At 45.5% G+C, this 12,479-nt stretch overlaps 1 protein-coding gene across 1 annotated transcript in view; it reads left to right on the top strand.

Moving 5' to 3' along the window:
* Positions 1–96: 96 nt before the first annotated feature.
* ACSS1 (acyl-CoA synthetase short chain family member 1) overlaps positions 97–12,479 on the top strand; it is a 34,176-nt gene continuing 21,793 nt past the window's right edge. The window contains exons 1-2 of the mRNA XM_003203776.3: positions 97–307; positions 3,277–3,433. Of these exons, the coding sequence (XP_003203824.3) occupies positions 97–307; positions 3,277–3,433 (368 nt within the window). The remainder of the gene's footprint in view (positions 308–3,276; positions 3,434–12,479) is intronic.

The following is a 12,479-nucleotide window of genomic DNA, read 5'->3' as shown; positions in this document are numbered from 1 at the left end:
GGTAAGGATCCCGCGGCCGCGCATTCCTACCCCGGCCCGCAGGGGCCGCCCTGGCGGCGGCGGCCGTTCTCCGCCCGGTCTGTCCAAGTGCCCCCCATGACGTTGGGCGCTCGAGCCTTTTTCTGGGGGAGAAAACGAGGCGATTGGATCAGCGGCGGTGTTGATGGAGGGTGGTGTTCAGTGCTGCGTGGAGTAAGTCTTAGCGGCGTTGTGAAACAGTCGGAAATGAGAAAGTTGCGTTCCCGGTCGCACGCGGTGACCCATCGCTGGGCTGAGGGGCTGCAGTGCACCGCCGACGACACGTTTCGTCAGGAACCCCTCCTGAGAGACCCCACTGCAGCTCATGCTGTGGTGTGAAGGGAACAGAAGGGGACAGTAGGGGTCGTGCCGCTGTCATGCTCAAAAAACGCTCCTGAAATACGAGGGACCAAAGCCAGCACCTAGAAACAGTTAAATTTTTTCAAGACCTGCTTCTTTTCAACGGTTTCAATGGAAGGCTGAATGTGAAGGGAGCTGGAGGCTGGTCTCTTTTTTTCCTCGCACCTAGCTTGATGGTGGGGTCTTTCCATAGGGATGTGTATTTCTGTGTTTATTTTAACTTAGTTCCCGAGGAGAGTGCTTGAGTGAGTAGATTGTAGTTCAGTGGTGCAGAAAGTTTAACATCGTCAGCCAGCCACCTTGCTTCAGAACAAAAGAGCAAACACTGGGCAGGAGGAGTCCCACAGGGAGGGTTCTTGGCTATTGGATCTCAAAGGAGTGGAGGGCACAGCCCTGCTCCCAGCACCCAGCAGTGGAAGGGAAGTAAGCTTTTAGCCAGACATCTTTTCAGTGATTCCTGTTGCAAGGAAGGTCCTGGCTGAGCACTGAAATTTTTGGGGATTTGCTGTTTTCTCTATAGGATGGGATCAGCACCTTATTCTTGATCCCATGTGAGCCGAGACTGGTGATCATAGACGCATAAAACTGGTTGGGCTGAAAAGGGCCTTAAAGCCCAACCAATCCCTGGCTGCCCCTCCCCAGCTCAGTCTGCCCAGGCCCCATCCAACCTGGCCGGGAGCACCTCCGGGGATGGGGCACCACAGCTTCTCTGGGCAGCTGTGCCAGGGCCTCACCGCCCTTTGAATGAAAAATTTCCCCCTAATTAAATCTCTCCTCTTTTAGTTTAAAGCCACCCTCCCTTGTTCTATCACCACCCATGTAAAAACTCTGTTCCCCTCCTGTTTATAAACTCCCTTCAAGTACTAGAAGGCCTCAATGTGGTCTCCCCGGAACCTTCTCCAGGCTGACCAAGCCCAGCTTCCTCAGCCTGCCTTTACAGGAGAGATGTTCCAGCCCTCTGAGCATCTTTGTGTTGCTCCTCTGGACTTGTTCCAGAAGTTTCATATCTTTCTTGTGCTGAGGGCCCCAGGCCTGGTTGCAGTACTTCACATGGGGGCCTAATGATCTCTTGATTTGAGTTGAGAAAACATGGCAGCACTGCAGGTCCCTGATTCAGAGCATCCTGCATTCCTGTCTCCAGGCATAGCTGGATTGCAGGTGGATACATGTTCTACTGCATTCTACTTGGGGGACCTTGCAGTGAGAATTGGAGAAGTGTGAGATTCAGCCCTTCTGGGCTGAACTCCTGGCCTCCTGGCCAGGAAAAGACCCCAACAAGCTTTCGGACTCCCAAGTCTTTGTGATCTCAGGAGCACATCTCATCAAAATGAGATGTTCCTGTGTGCTTTTCCACGTCTTGTCAAGGGGGTGAGGAAACGTCTGGAGAAATCATGAGAGGGTAGCAGCAGGAGGAAGGTCACAAAATTCTATTTTGCGAAACAAGTGAAAGCACTTGTATGGTCAGGAAGGAAATAATAGCATTTGGCCTGTTTCATCTGCCAGCTCTTGCTGAGCAAAGAGTCACATCTCTCACTGGGCTCAGCTGGGGCTTGCTATAACACAAATTCACTGAAAGCTCATAGTGCTGCTCACAGGTAGGAAATGCTGCTTGGGAAATGAATCCCTGTGAATGCATTTGACTGTAATGTGGTGCAGTACCTATGGGTATTGCTGCCATGGGAATGGAGGTGGCAATTGCTAAAGGTCTCAGAACAACCTGCAGCAGAGCTGATTTCCTATGAATGCGTGACAGAGGAAAGCAGCGTGTTAAGTGCTGAAGGCATTCCTGACGAGAGCTTTTGTCCTCCTGTGTTGTAAGCTGACATAAGGAATGATTTTACCTCCTTTGTTTCTTTGGTATTGCTGCAGGAATTTATATTAAAAAGTAAAAGAGTTTAAACAACTGAAGGGCTTTTTTTTTTTTTTCATATTTTTGAGATAAGCAGTTGTTCTTGTAGTGAAATGTGCCGAATTCTGACAGCAGTGTATCTTCTGCTCACCTTCAGGGGCTCATTTTCGCAGTGCTGTAGATCAGCTGTGATCTCAGAACAGCAGAAGCAGACTCCTGGGCTGCAGTTTGCCTATACTTTACAAATGTTGATAGAACAATAGGCAGCTTTCATTGCACTTAGTTCATCTGGAAAAATAAAATCCTTTCCCACCAGTATTAATATCTCCAGGAAATATCCTCTGAAACTCAGCATTTCTTCAGGGCTTTCTCTGAGTTGCACAGCAGTGTGCCTGAATGGTTTTTAATAATTGTCTTTTGAAATATCCTAACTGCCTTCATGAGAATATAATGAAGTACATAATTGTCACTTAAGCTTGGAATTACTACTTTACAAGTCTAATCTGTAAACAATGGGCATGTTGCTGCTGAACACACAGGCGAGTTTCCTGAGTGGGTTCTGTAGAAGTTTCCTTACGGTGGGTGCCGTCTGTCAGCTCACTCAAACGTCTCTCATGCAGTTCAGAAGCCATTCTGCACTTCATGTGGTGGGTGGTGTAGCACACAGCTGAAGGTTTCCCAGAGGGTGGTGGTTGCCTCCTCCCTGGAGACTTTCAAGGCAAGGCTGGCTCAGGCCCTGGGCAACCTTATCTAGCTGTACATGTCCCTGTTCACTGCAGGAGAGTTGGACTAGATGACCCTTACAGGTCCCTTCCAACTCTAAGGATTCTATGATTCTATGATTCTTAGATGTGTAGATGTCTGTACTCCATGAGTTTACACTAGTTCCTAAAGTTTTAGATACTTTCAGTTAATGGAAAATCAGCTCTTTCAATTATAAATGTTTTGCCTGAATGGTTTATAGAAAATTCAAACAATGCAATGCTACAAATGGAAGCTGGGGAAGACAAGTCTGTGAGGTTGATGCAATGAATTGCTGCTCTGAGGAGGAAAACCATCAGAAGAGTTTCTTGTCTTTGTGCTTTGTTTAAACCTCTGTTTTCTTACAGTAAATTGCTTGGACCAACATGTTGAAAAGTCCCCAAACAGAGTGGCTTTGATATGGGAGAGAGATGAGCCTGGAACTGCAGTGCATGTCACATACAGGTACGGCACCTTCTCACGATGCTTTACAGTGCCTGGCAGTGTGATGGGATTGGGAGAAGAGTTGATTCTCTGAAATTGGACCTCTGTGAAACTCTGCATTCTTCCATTATACTCCAGCATGTGGAACATGCAGCCAGGGCACTGCTGCCAGCTTGCTGTATCATGATGGGTTAGCTTATGAAAAAACGAGGCATGTTCCCAGCTAGAAATGATACTCTTTCTTGGTTTCATCTTGGGAAGTGCTCCCTGTTCTTAGAATCCTACCTAGTGAATAAACTTCTGGGAGGCTGAGGGGTACAGCAGATGCACATTAGTGAAAGTTACTGAAAAATTCAGATTCAGATCTGACATCATCTTCTGTTTGTTCTGTTAATCAGATGTAGATTCCCCCTCTCTGAGGGGAGCTTTTAGAACAGAAAGATTTGTTCTTCTTTTCCTTGGCTTTTGTCTCATCTTCATGTTTTCCTTTCCATGGGAAAAGTTCAATGAGCAGCTTTCAGTTTCAGAACAGCAGCAAGTGTGTTGGTGCAAAGAATGCCTTATGTTGCTGGAGGGGATTTTAAGTTCTCTGTATTCCTCTTCCACATCCCCACCGCAGTTTAGAGTAATCTTGAGGCTGCTGTGAGTGGCATCAACTTGTAATTGCTGCTATAGTTTGTAAAGTTTGCTGGAAAATGTCAGACTTGAAGCATATTTCTTTTCTCCCTGCTGTGTGACCCGAATTAGGGGAAATACCTGCCTGCAAAAATGCCTTTTACATCATCTGTCTGTACAGATGTTTCCCAGAGTTGTATGTTGCTCAGTGCCTATTTCAGGCAGCTAGACGTTTGATCTGCTGGATCAGAAATCAGAAGCAACATACAAAGTCCCAGCATCTGATTCCTCTACAAGATACTCTGCAGCATGTTGATAGTTGGGATTTGTGGAACTTTTCAACTATAAATAGACCCCATTGTCTGTTTTCCCCTCAGAATTTATGAAAACTCCTGAAAACATAATGCATTAGAGTGAAGAAGTTGGTCAGCAGAGAGAAACAGGTGTGCAAATAACTTTGTGATATTAGTGCACCATACAACATGTTGTAACCAACTGGGTAGCTTTCCTAAACATTTGAATTTTGTTTTTGGCATTCTGGTTGTGTGAAGTGAGGTGGAATCTGGCATTTCTCCTGGAGTGTGGGGTGGTGTATGTACTTCTACAGCTGTCTTCATGTCTCATGTGTGCAAATGGGAATAAACTGGGTGGGAATTGGGTGTGTTGTGTTGTGATTAACTTAGAAGAGTGGCCCATCAGATAGTAGAATCTCATTCAAGGCAATTCCAGCCTTTCCCCTTAGGCTGTGCTGTTTGAAATGTGTTGAGCTGCTCTAGATCTTCAAATGGTCTTTTCAGGATCTCCAGAAGAATGAGAAACGTTTTCTGAACAGCAACAGAACCATTTTTCTCTTGGCTCATGGCATTCAAAAAATGAATTTGAAGGAAAGCATGTTTTCAGCCTGTGGATTTGTAACTGTACTAGTTTAAAGACACTTTTTGCAGTAACATTTTGGTTTCAGTAGAAGTTTTTTGAGGGAAAGCAGGCCTGAGGAAAAGTGCAGCTCCTTGCATGGATGCTCTTCCTTCTCTGTGGATCTTGCAGGGGCAAGAAAACAACTGAGTGTTGGCACAGCAGAGGCAGTGAAGAAAGCAAGCAGTTGTGCAGGAAAAGGGCATGAACAGGCTTCCTCTGCAATTAAGGAAAAGGCCTACACAAGCCAGGCCTTCTACGTGCATTAGTGAGAAATGCAGCGAGGCTGCAGGGTGCTGTCCAAGCTCACTCATCATAGGGAGGGATAAAGCCTCTGTTTGCCTGTACATCCCTACTAACTGCCTTAAACTCAATGAACAAAGAGCTCAAAGATCTGGGGCTGTGCTGTGAGTCACCGTACATCTTTATGCATGGTTGCTGGCAAAATGGGTTGTGTTTATGCAACTGAGTTTAAGGGCTCTTTGCTACTATTGGAATTCGAACATATCCTTATTGGCAAAGATACACAAAGCTTTGGGTAAAACATGCTAGTTTTATTGAAATGGTGATTGCTATTCCTACAAACTCGGTTGCGATTAATCCATATCTTCTGTTTAAAGTCTCTGCTATAAAACTGAATTATTCCCTTCTGACTCCTTGTCATTTGCCAAACATATACTAGAGTGGCCCCAGAGGGCAAGGCTGACCTGCTGGAGGGCTCCTGGCTCCCAGAGCAGCCTCAGCACCTCTCTCCTGCAGCAAGGAGGCTCAGCTAGCAGATTTCACCAACCACCACCAGTGCTTGATGCATTCCAGATCCCAGATGCTGGACATGTGATTAAGTGGCATGAGAGCAGCAAGATGTTTAGGTCACTGGCTCACACCATTATTGTAAATCATCTTTTTCCACAGGTGAGCTTTGCCCTGTCACTCCGGCTGTTGCAACTCATCTGTTTTTTCCTCTCTGGGTTTCATATTCTACCCAGTTGGAATCCTCTAAGTTTCAGGTTCTGAATGGGAAGGTGGGAGATGTTTTTTACAGCTTTGTGCCAACAGGCCATGTGTCTCTCCTGAGAGTGGTGGCTGCAGTCAGCAAACTGGAGACAAATCATGCCCTTTTTTATCAAGTGGTCTGGCTAACTAACCATAAATGTATTGGTAGGACACTGGCAAAGTAACACTTAACCCACAGCATTGTGCTGCTGTGAGCAGAGAGCTGAACTGATTGGTGAAGGGTCCGACCTAGCTAGGAGTGTTTTGTCCTGCTCTGGGAATGTTGTCAGCACCCAGGAGCTTTGAAACCTTGCAGAGAAGTTCCTGAAGGCACTGATGAGCCTGGGTTTTAAAGTGCACTATATTATCAAGTGAGTTATACAAGCAGGCAGAGTTCACTGCTGGAGCTGCTAGGTCATAGCCCCTGTAAGCTCAACAGCAGGCAATGTTAAAAGACAGTAGCTGAAGGTATGCCAGGCCTCTCCCTCTCTGATATGTTTTTTCTTATTTGCCACACATTGTAGCCATCTGTGAGCAAGTGTCCCCCAGCACTACAAAATCCTAAGTTGTAAGCCAGAAAGAGAGAACTAATGAGGTAAATACCCTGCTAGTTTGTTTGAATACCTCTATCAGTCATATCATAACTTTATCAAGCTGTTCAAGGCAGTGCAATGAGTTATGGAGGAACTGTACTAGTGTGCAGAGAGAGATTTGCAGAGTTGGAGTGGGGGGCACAGTGGTCTGAGCAAGATTTGGCATTATGAGAATGGGTATTCCCAAAGGCAGCTGTGGAAAGTGGGCAGCACTACGCATTAGCTAGCCTGTTCCCACAAAGAGTTGCAGGCTGGGTCTCAACAGAAGGGTTCTTATTTACAAAAGGAGTTCACTCTTGTGCCAGAAATGTTGCAGGCAGAGGAAATGTTTGGAAAAGAATCATAGAATGGTTGTTGGAAGGGACCTTTAAGACCATCTCATTCCAACCTTTGCTTTAGGCAGGGACACCTCCCTCTAGACCAGATTGCTCACAGCCCCATCCAGCCTGGCCTTGAATGCCTCCAGGCAGGGGGCATACACAGCCTCTGGGCAACCTGTGCCAGGGTCTCATCACCCTCACAGTAAAGGATTTCTTCCTAGCATCAAGTCTAAATCTACCTTCTTCCAGTTTAAAATCATTTCCCTTCATGTTCTCACTACCTGCCCTTATGAAAAGTCCCTCCCAAGCTTTCCTGTAGGCCCCTTCAGGTACGGGAAGGCTGCTATAAGGTCTTCTCAGAGCCTTCTCTTCTCCAGATAGAAGATCCCCAGCTCACTCAGCCTGTCCTCATAGGGGAGGTGTTCCAGCCCTTTGATCATCTTCCAGTCCCTCCTCTGGACCCACTCCAACAACTCCATGCCCTTCTTGTTTTGGGGCTCCAGAACTGGACACAGTACTCCAGGTGGGGTCTCACAAGAGCAGAGTAGAGGGGCAGAATCACCTCCCTTGACCTACTGGTCACACTTCCTTTGATGCATTCCAGGATATGGTTGGCACTGTGGGCTGCTAGTGCACATTGCCAACTCATGTTCAAATACAGAATGTAAAGTAGGGAGAGGAAAGCCAAAGCTGAGGTGCCAGAAATGAGGGTCTCAGGTAGCTTTTCAACATGCAAGAAGGAAGAATGATTGAATGTCTTCATTAGCTACATCCCAGCTATGCCTTTAATAGGTGCCGATACGGGGGTTCCTGAATCAGAGATGAAGTGGTTGAAACTGTATTAGAGATTACAATGAGGATGGCGGCTGGAAGGCATGTGGGCATGTGGGTAGTACCAGGCAATGTAGTGTAGGAGGTGTTTCTCATTGGCAGTAAACTGTTTTCTTTCTTCCCAGTATTTCTTTGGCTTTCCAAGTTGAGCTTTTAGGTGAATCTTTTGGTGAAAAAATAAATTTGTGTTTTCACTGTTTACCAAAAAGTGAGGAATACGGAGCAATAAACCGAGGTGCTGTTCACAGAAATTGAGTGAGCAGTGAGTACATTTGTGTATTATCCTTTTGGCCAGAACATTGACCCAGGAGAAAGAGACGGGGTTTGCTTACAGGGAAATTGAACCTACATCTCAAACGTCAGCATCTTTGGCACCATGATCATGAGGTATAGAGGCAGCTTTGAACTCAGCTTTCCCACAGTAATTCGTACGGAGCAATAAAAAGGAGGTGAGATGAGGCTGTTGGGATGAGAAGTGTTCAGATCTCCTTTTAAAACTAAAAGCTGAATCTATTTGGTGCATTTGACCTGAGTTTTCAGCTGATCAGAGTATAGTTCCATGTAATAAACTGGTGACTCGAGAAGTACTCAATCCAGCCTTGGGACTGAGAAGCCAGAGAACGTGACTTGTGCTCTATCTATTAACTTAAACAGGCAGTGTCAAAGCCCATATACAGCATTGGCTATACTAGGAAGATGTCTCGAATTATAGAATCAGTGAATGGTTTGGGATGGAGCAGACCTTAAAGCCCACCCATGCCCATGGGCAGGGCTACCCCCCACCAGCTCAGGCTGCCCAGGGCCCCATCCAGCCTAACCTTGAATGCCTCCTAGGATGGGGCACCACAGCTTCTCTGGACAACCTGTTCCAGTGACTTACTGCCCTCTGAACAAGCATCTAATATCCTAAAGCATCTCACCTAATCTAACCTAAATGTCCTAAACATTTAGCCTAACATCTAGCTTAAATCTTCCCTCTTGTAGTCTAAAGCCATTCCCCCTTGTTCTATCGCTATTAGACCATGTAAGAAGACAGTCTCCCTCCTGTTTATGAGCTCCCTGTAAGTACTGGAATGCCACATTGAGGACTCCTCAGAGCCTTGCCTTCTCCAGGGTAAACAAGCAGGAAGGCTGCTTCCCAAAGAAGGTCTTGATGCAATATTTTGGACATAAAAAGAACTAGCTTCCTTTGTTTAGAAAGCCACAGGCCGTTTTGCTGTACTGAAAGATACTATCAGGTTTCCTGTAAAAATGTTTCTGCCAGGCAGGCATCTCTAAAATGTGCCAGAGGACTGCCATGTGTCTGTTAGTGAAGGGTTTTTACTGGAGTCTTTGTTCCAGACATTGAGCAATGGGCTTTGGAAATACAGGCGCCACTGATGTGGGAGAAATGTAGTCTGGCATTCTCCAAACAGGGATATCGTGAAGATCAGAGAGGAGTGCTGCATCTGTTAGGTGAAGCAGAGCTCCTGGCCTGTGCAATGATCTGCTGGTGATGCTGGAGGGCCAGTCTTGCAGTCACTGTGCTGAGAAGAGATGATGCGACAGCTAAGGAGCAAAATATGATGAGTCTCTGGAAGAGAACAGTGTTAACACTCAAAATCTTGTCTGTTGACATAAAGAATCCTTATACACAGAGAGCCGAGAGTTTGTTCTTAGAATAATTGAAACAGTAACAGTCTGATTGTATTAGACCAGATTTAATTACTTCAGAGAAAGATAGAGATGCTATGTGTTTCCCTAGCACCACTTTTGCTCAGCTCCAGGTCTGCGTTTCTGCTGATGATCATTTTGTTTCCAGTACTGCCAGCCTGTGCTCTGGTTTTTGCCACCACATGCTTATCACATCAAATGTGCCCACTTCTCAAGGCCTCTGTTACCATACCAGCCCTCTATTTCTCTGCGTTAGAGTCATAAAACCATAAAAAGATAAAGAAACATAAGTCATAGTTGCTTGGTGAACTAGAAGAGTTGCTGTTTAGCTAATTCACATGAAGCAAGGCTGCCAGAGCAAACCTGGCAAGCTTAATTCCTGAGGTCTTGCAAACCACGGGTCAGGAGGAAAGCAGCTCTGCAGCAGCGTAATCATTGCTGAGGGAGTTCTGTGCAACCCAGCCTCTTTCTGCTCTCATGTCCTGCTGGCACATGCTCTGCAGAACTCTTGTGCGTGTGCTTAAAGCCTGCATTGTATCTTCTGTACCTCGAGCATATGTGTCGCTGAATTAAGACAGGATTTCCCTCTGTTTTTGACTCATCTCTGTAGAGGCAAGGTAAGACCAGAGTCGATACAGATCTGTTTGACATACTGTTGCTTCCCAGTTTGTTTTGTGTGTCAGTTTTTTGTCTGGCTGCATCTATGTGGCATTCATATTCAGCAGCTGTTTACACCTGCAGTACAAGGAATAGGTTGAATTTGTCCACATTTTTAGGTGAAAAATACATTTTCTGAGAGAAGTCCAGAATGCCCTCCATTTGTCATTATTTTCACCTTCCCTGCTCATGTTCATTAATGCATCTTCCATCTCCTGGCCTGTTGTCCATGGTTTGTCTTAAAAACTCCATTTCTTGTTACATGTTCTCCTGTCTAAGCAGCTGCCTCAGCTCCTGGTTCCAACTGGTTGTTGATTCCCCTGTCTCAGCTCACGCTGATGCTTTATTAACCAGAGAGCCCTGTATATGGAAACCTGCTGCCCTTGCTCTTTAAGATCAGCTCATGCAGAGGAGCAGTAGACATTGTGCATTAACTGACGTTACAGTTTCTCAGCTTTCTCTGCTCAGAGAGGCTGAGTACTTCCTTCTATTGCAGCATATTTCCTTCTTCCAGCTGTTTGCTTTTTTAAGCCCCTCCCTATTGCACCTCGGCCTGTGCTCAGGCAGCTGGCCCTCTGTGGGGCTCTCTGTTTGTCCAGCTTCTTGGTCAGCTTCCTGCGTCTCTCCTGTCTGCTCTGTGCAGAGAACTGAAATCCTTTTGAGAGCATTGCTTGGGATGTTGCTGTGCTTGCTTACCTCACGCTTTGAAGAAGTAGCATACATCTGTTCCAAGCTTTCTGACTACCTCAGTCCATCACTGGTGGCGAAGGCTGAGCCTTTTTAGAGTAGAAGCTTTCACTCGAACTGTGTTTGCTCTATCCTTCATTCATACCCCATAAAATCATTGAATCGTTTGGGTTGGAAGGGACCTTCATCTTTGCTCATCTAGTCCAACTCCTCTGCAATGAACAGGGGCATGTAGCAGAAGCTAAGCAAGGATGCTTTGTTTTGCACTGCACTATAGTTTCCAAGGTGACAGTGCCTAGCTCTGTTCAGCAGCTGGTGTGTGTTTTGGTTAGATGTCCTGTGCTTCCAACAGGACCATACGGTTTGAGTGGGAGGAGGCCACTCCTTTCTTGTGTGCAGGCTGACCATTCTGGATGGCATTACCACTGCTTTTCTGCCAAAGCTGGGGCAGTGCTGGATGTCAGAACTGCTCTTGGCCTTTTGTGTGATAGAGTAATCTCAGCGCCAATTTGGGCGGCAGCAGCATGTGAAGAGGATGAAGGCAAAGTTTCCTACTGCTCAGTTCAGTTCTCTGGAAAAAGATGGATCTTTTCCACCCAATTCTGCAGGGCTCTGTCCATGCAGGGTGCTTGTTCCATCTTGAAATTTGCCTAGGATCAGTGCTGGAAAAGTTAACCTGCTCACATTTAGTAATTGCCTGCCCTTGGAGAGGAAAAAGTGCATGAAGCAGTGAGGAATTCCAGGATAGGATTCTTGGCACAGCATTTCTGCTAACTCCCATTGTTGAGTTGGAGGTGAAGTCAGGATTGCTGCTGTAGGAGCCAGAAGACACAACTGATGTTCTGGGATTTGTTTCTGTGATAGAGGTCTTGGCTTTGCTGTCTTTTTGCATTTGTGCCCATTCTTTCATGTGTTGCACCTCCAGAGGAGCAAAGAAAAACATGACCTTCCTTTGTGCCTTTCAGAGCAGAAAGGATGATGCAAAACAGATAGATCTGGGGATAAGCACTTGACCCTTATTGTCTATCAGCATGTTCATACACATATTACCCAAATGTTAAATTTGGGTTAATAATTAAAAAATGAAAAGAGTTTCTGCCATCATGATCACGAAGCCCTGAATAAGCAAGTGAACCTCTGACTTGTTCAGAAAGGACACCCTACCCAGAGCTGTTTGGTGTTCCTGTTCATGAGAAAGAGGCTGCAGCTCTGAAAGCACTTCTCCATGTTCCGTTACAGATAAGTGTTTTTTATTTTGCTTTCTCACAATTTCCTGTCTGGGGCTTATTGCACTTCCTGCTCCCCGTAACAGAAGTAGATCGGTTCATGAACTTAGTAAAAGAAAGTAAAATAAATAAAGTATTTATTATAAATAAATATATACTATACTATTTAGTAATATTATATATAATAACTAATATAATAACTATATTTGTATAAATAAAGTAAAAAGCTTAGCAGGCTGCGTCCTTAGGTAGTTAGTAGGGCTGTGCATGCTCACAAAGCACTTGGAATGAGATACTAAAAGTGGTACTTCAGAGTTACGTTGATCTCTAGTTGTAAAAGATGAGGATGAAACTCAGGGTAAAGCCACTCCATATCACTTTTCTATAGGGTTGCAGTCTCTCTCTTGTGGCAGCTGTTGCTAACTGCTGCCAGAGATCAGGTACTGCGAGGTGTGAACCTTAACACTGAGCATGTCTGCCACCTCTCTGAGATACTGTGCTTCGGGAGGGATCTATTTATGGAATGCTACAAGGATAATCTTAAAATAAATAACACAAAGTGCTGTGGCTGGGATTTAAG

The sequence above is a fragment of the Meleagris gallopavo genome, chromosome 2 (assembly GCF_000146605.3).
Source record: "Meleagris gallopavo isolate NT-WF06-2002-E0010 breed Aviagen turkey brand Nicholas breeding stock chromosome 2, Turkey_5.1, whole genome shotgun sequence".
NCBI lineage: Eukaryota > Metazoa > Chordata > Aves > Galliformes > Phasianidae > Meleagris > Meleagris gallopavo.
The sequence above is the reverse complement of the archived record's forward strand: the minus strand, read 5'-3'. Positions and strand labels throughout refer to the sequence as shown.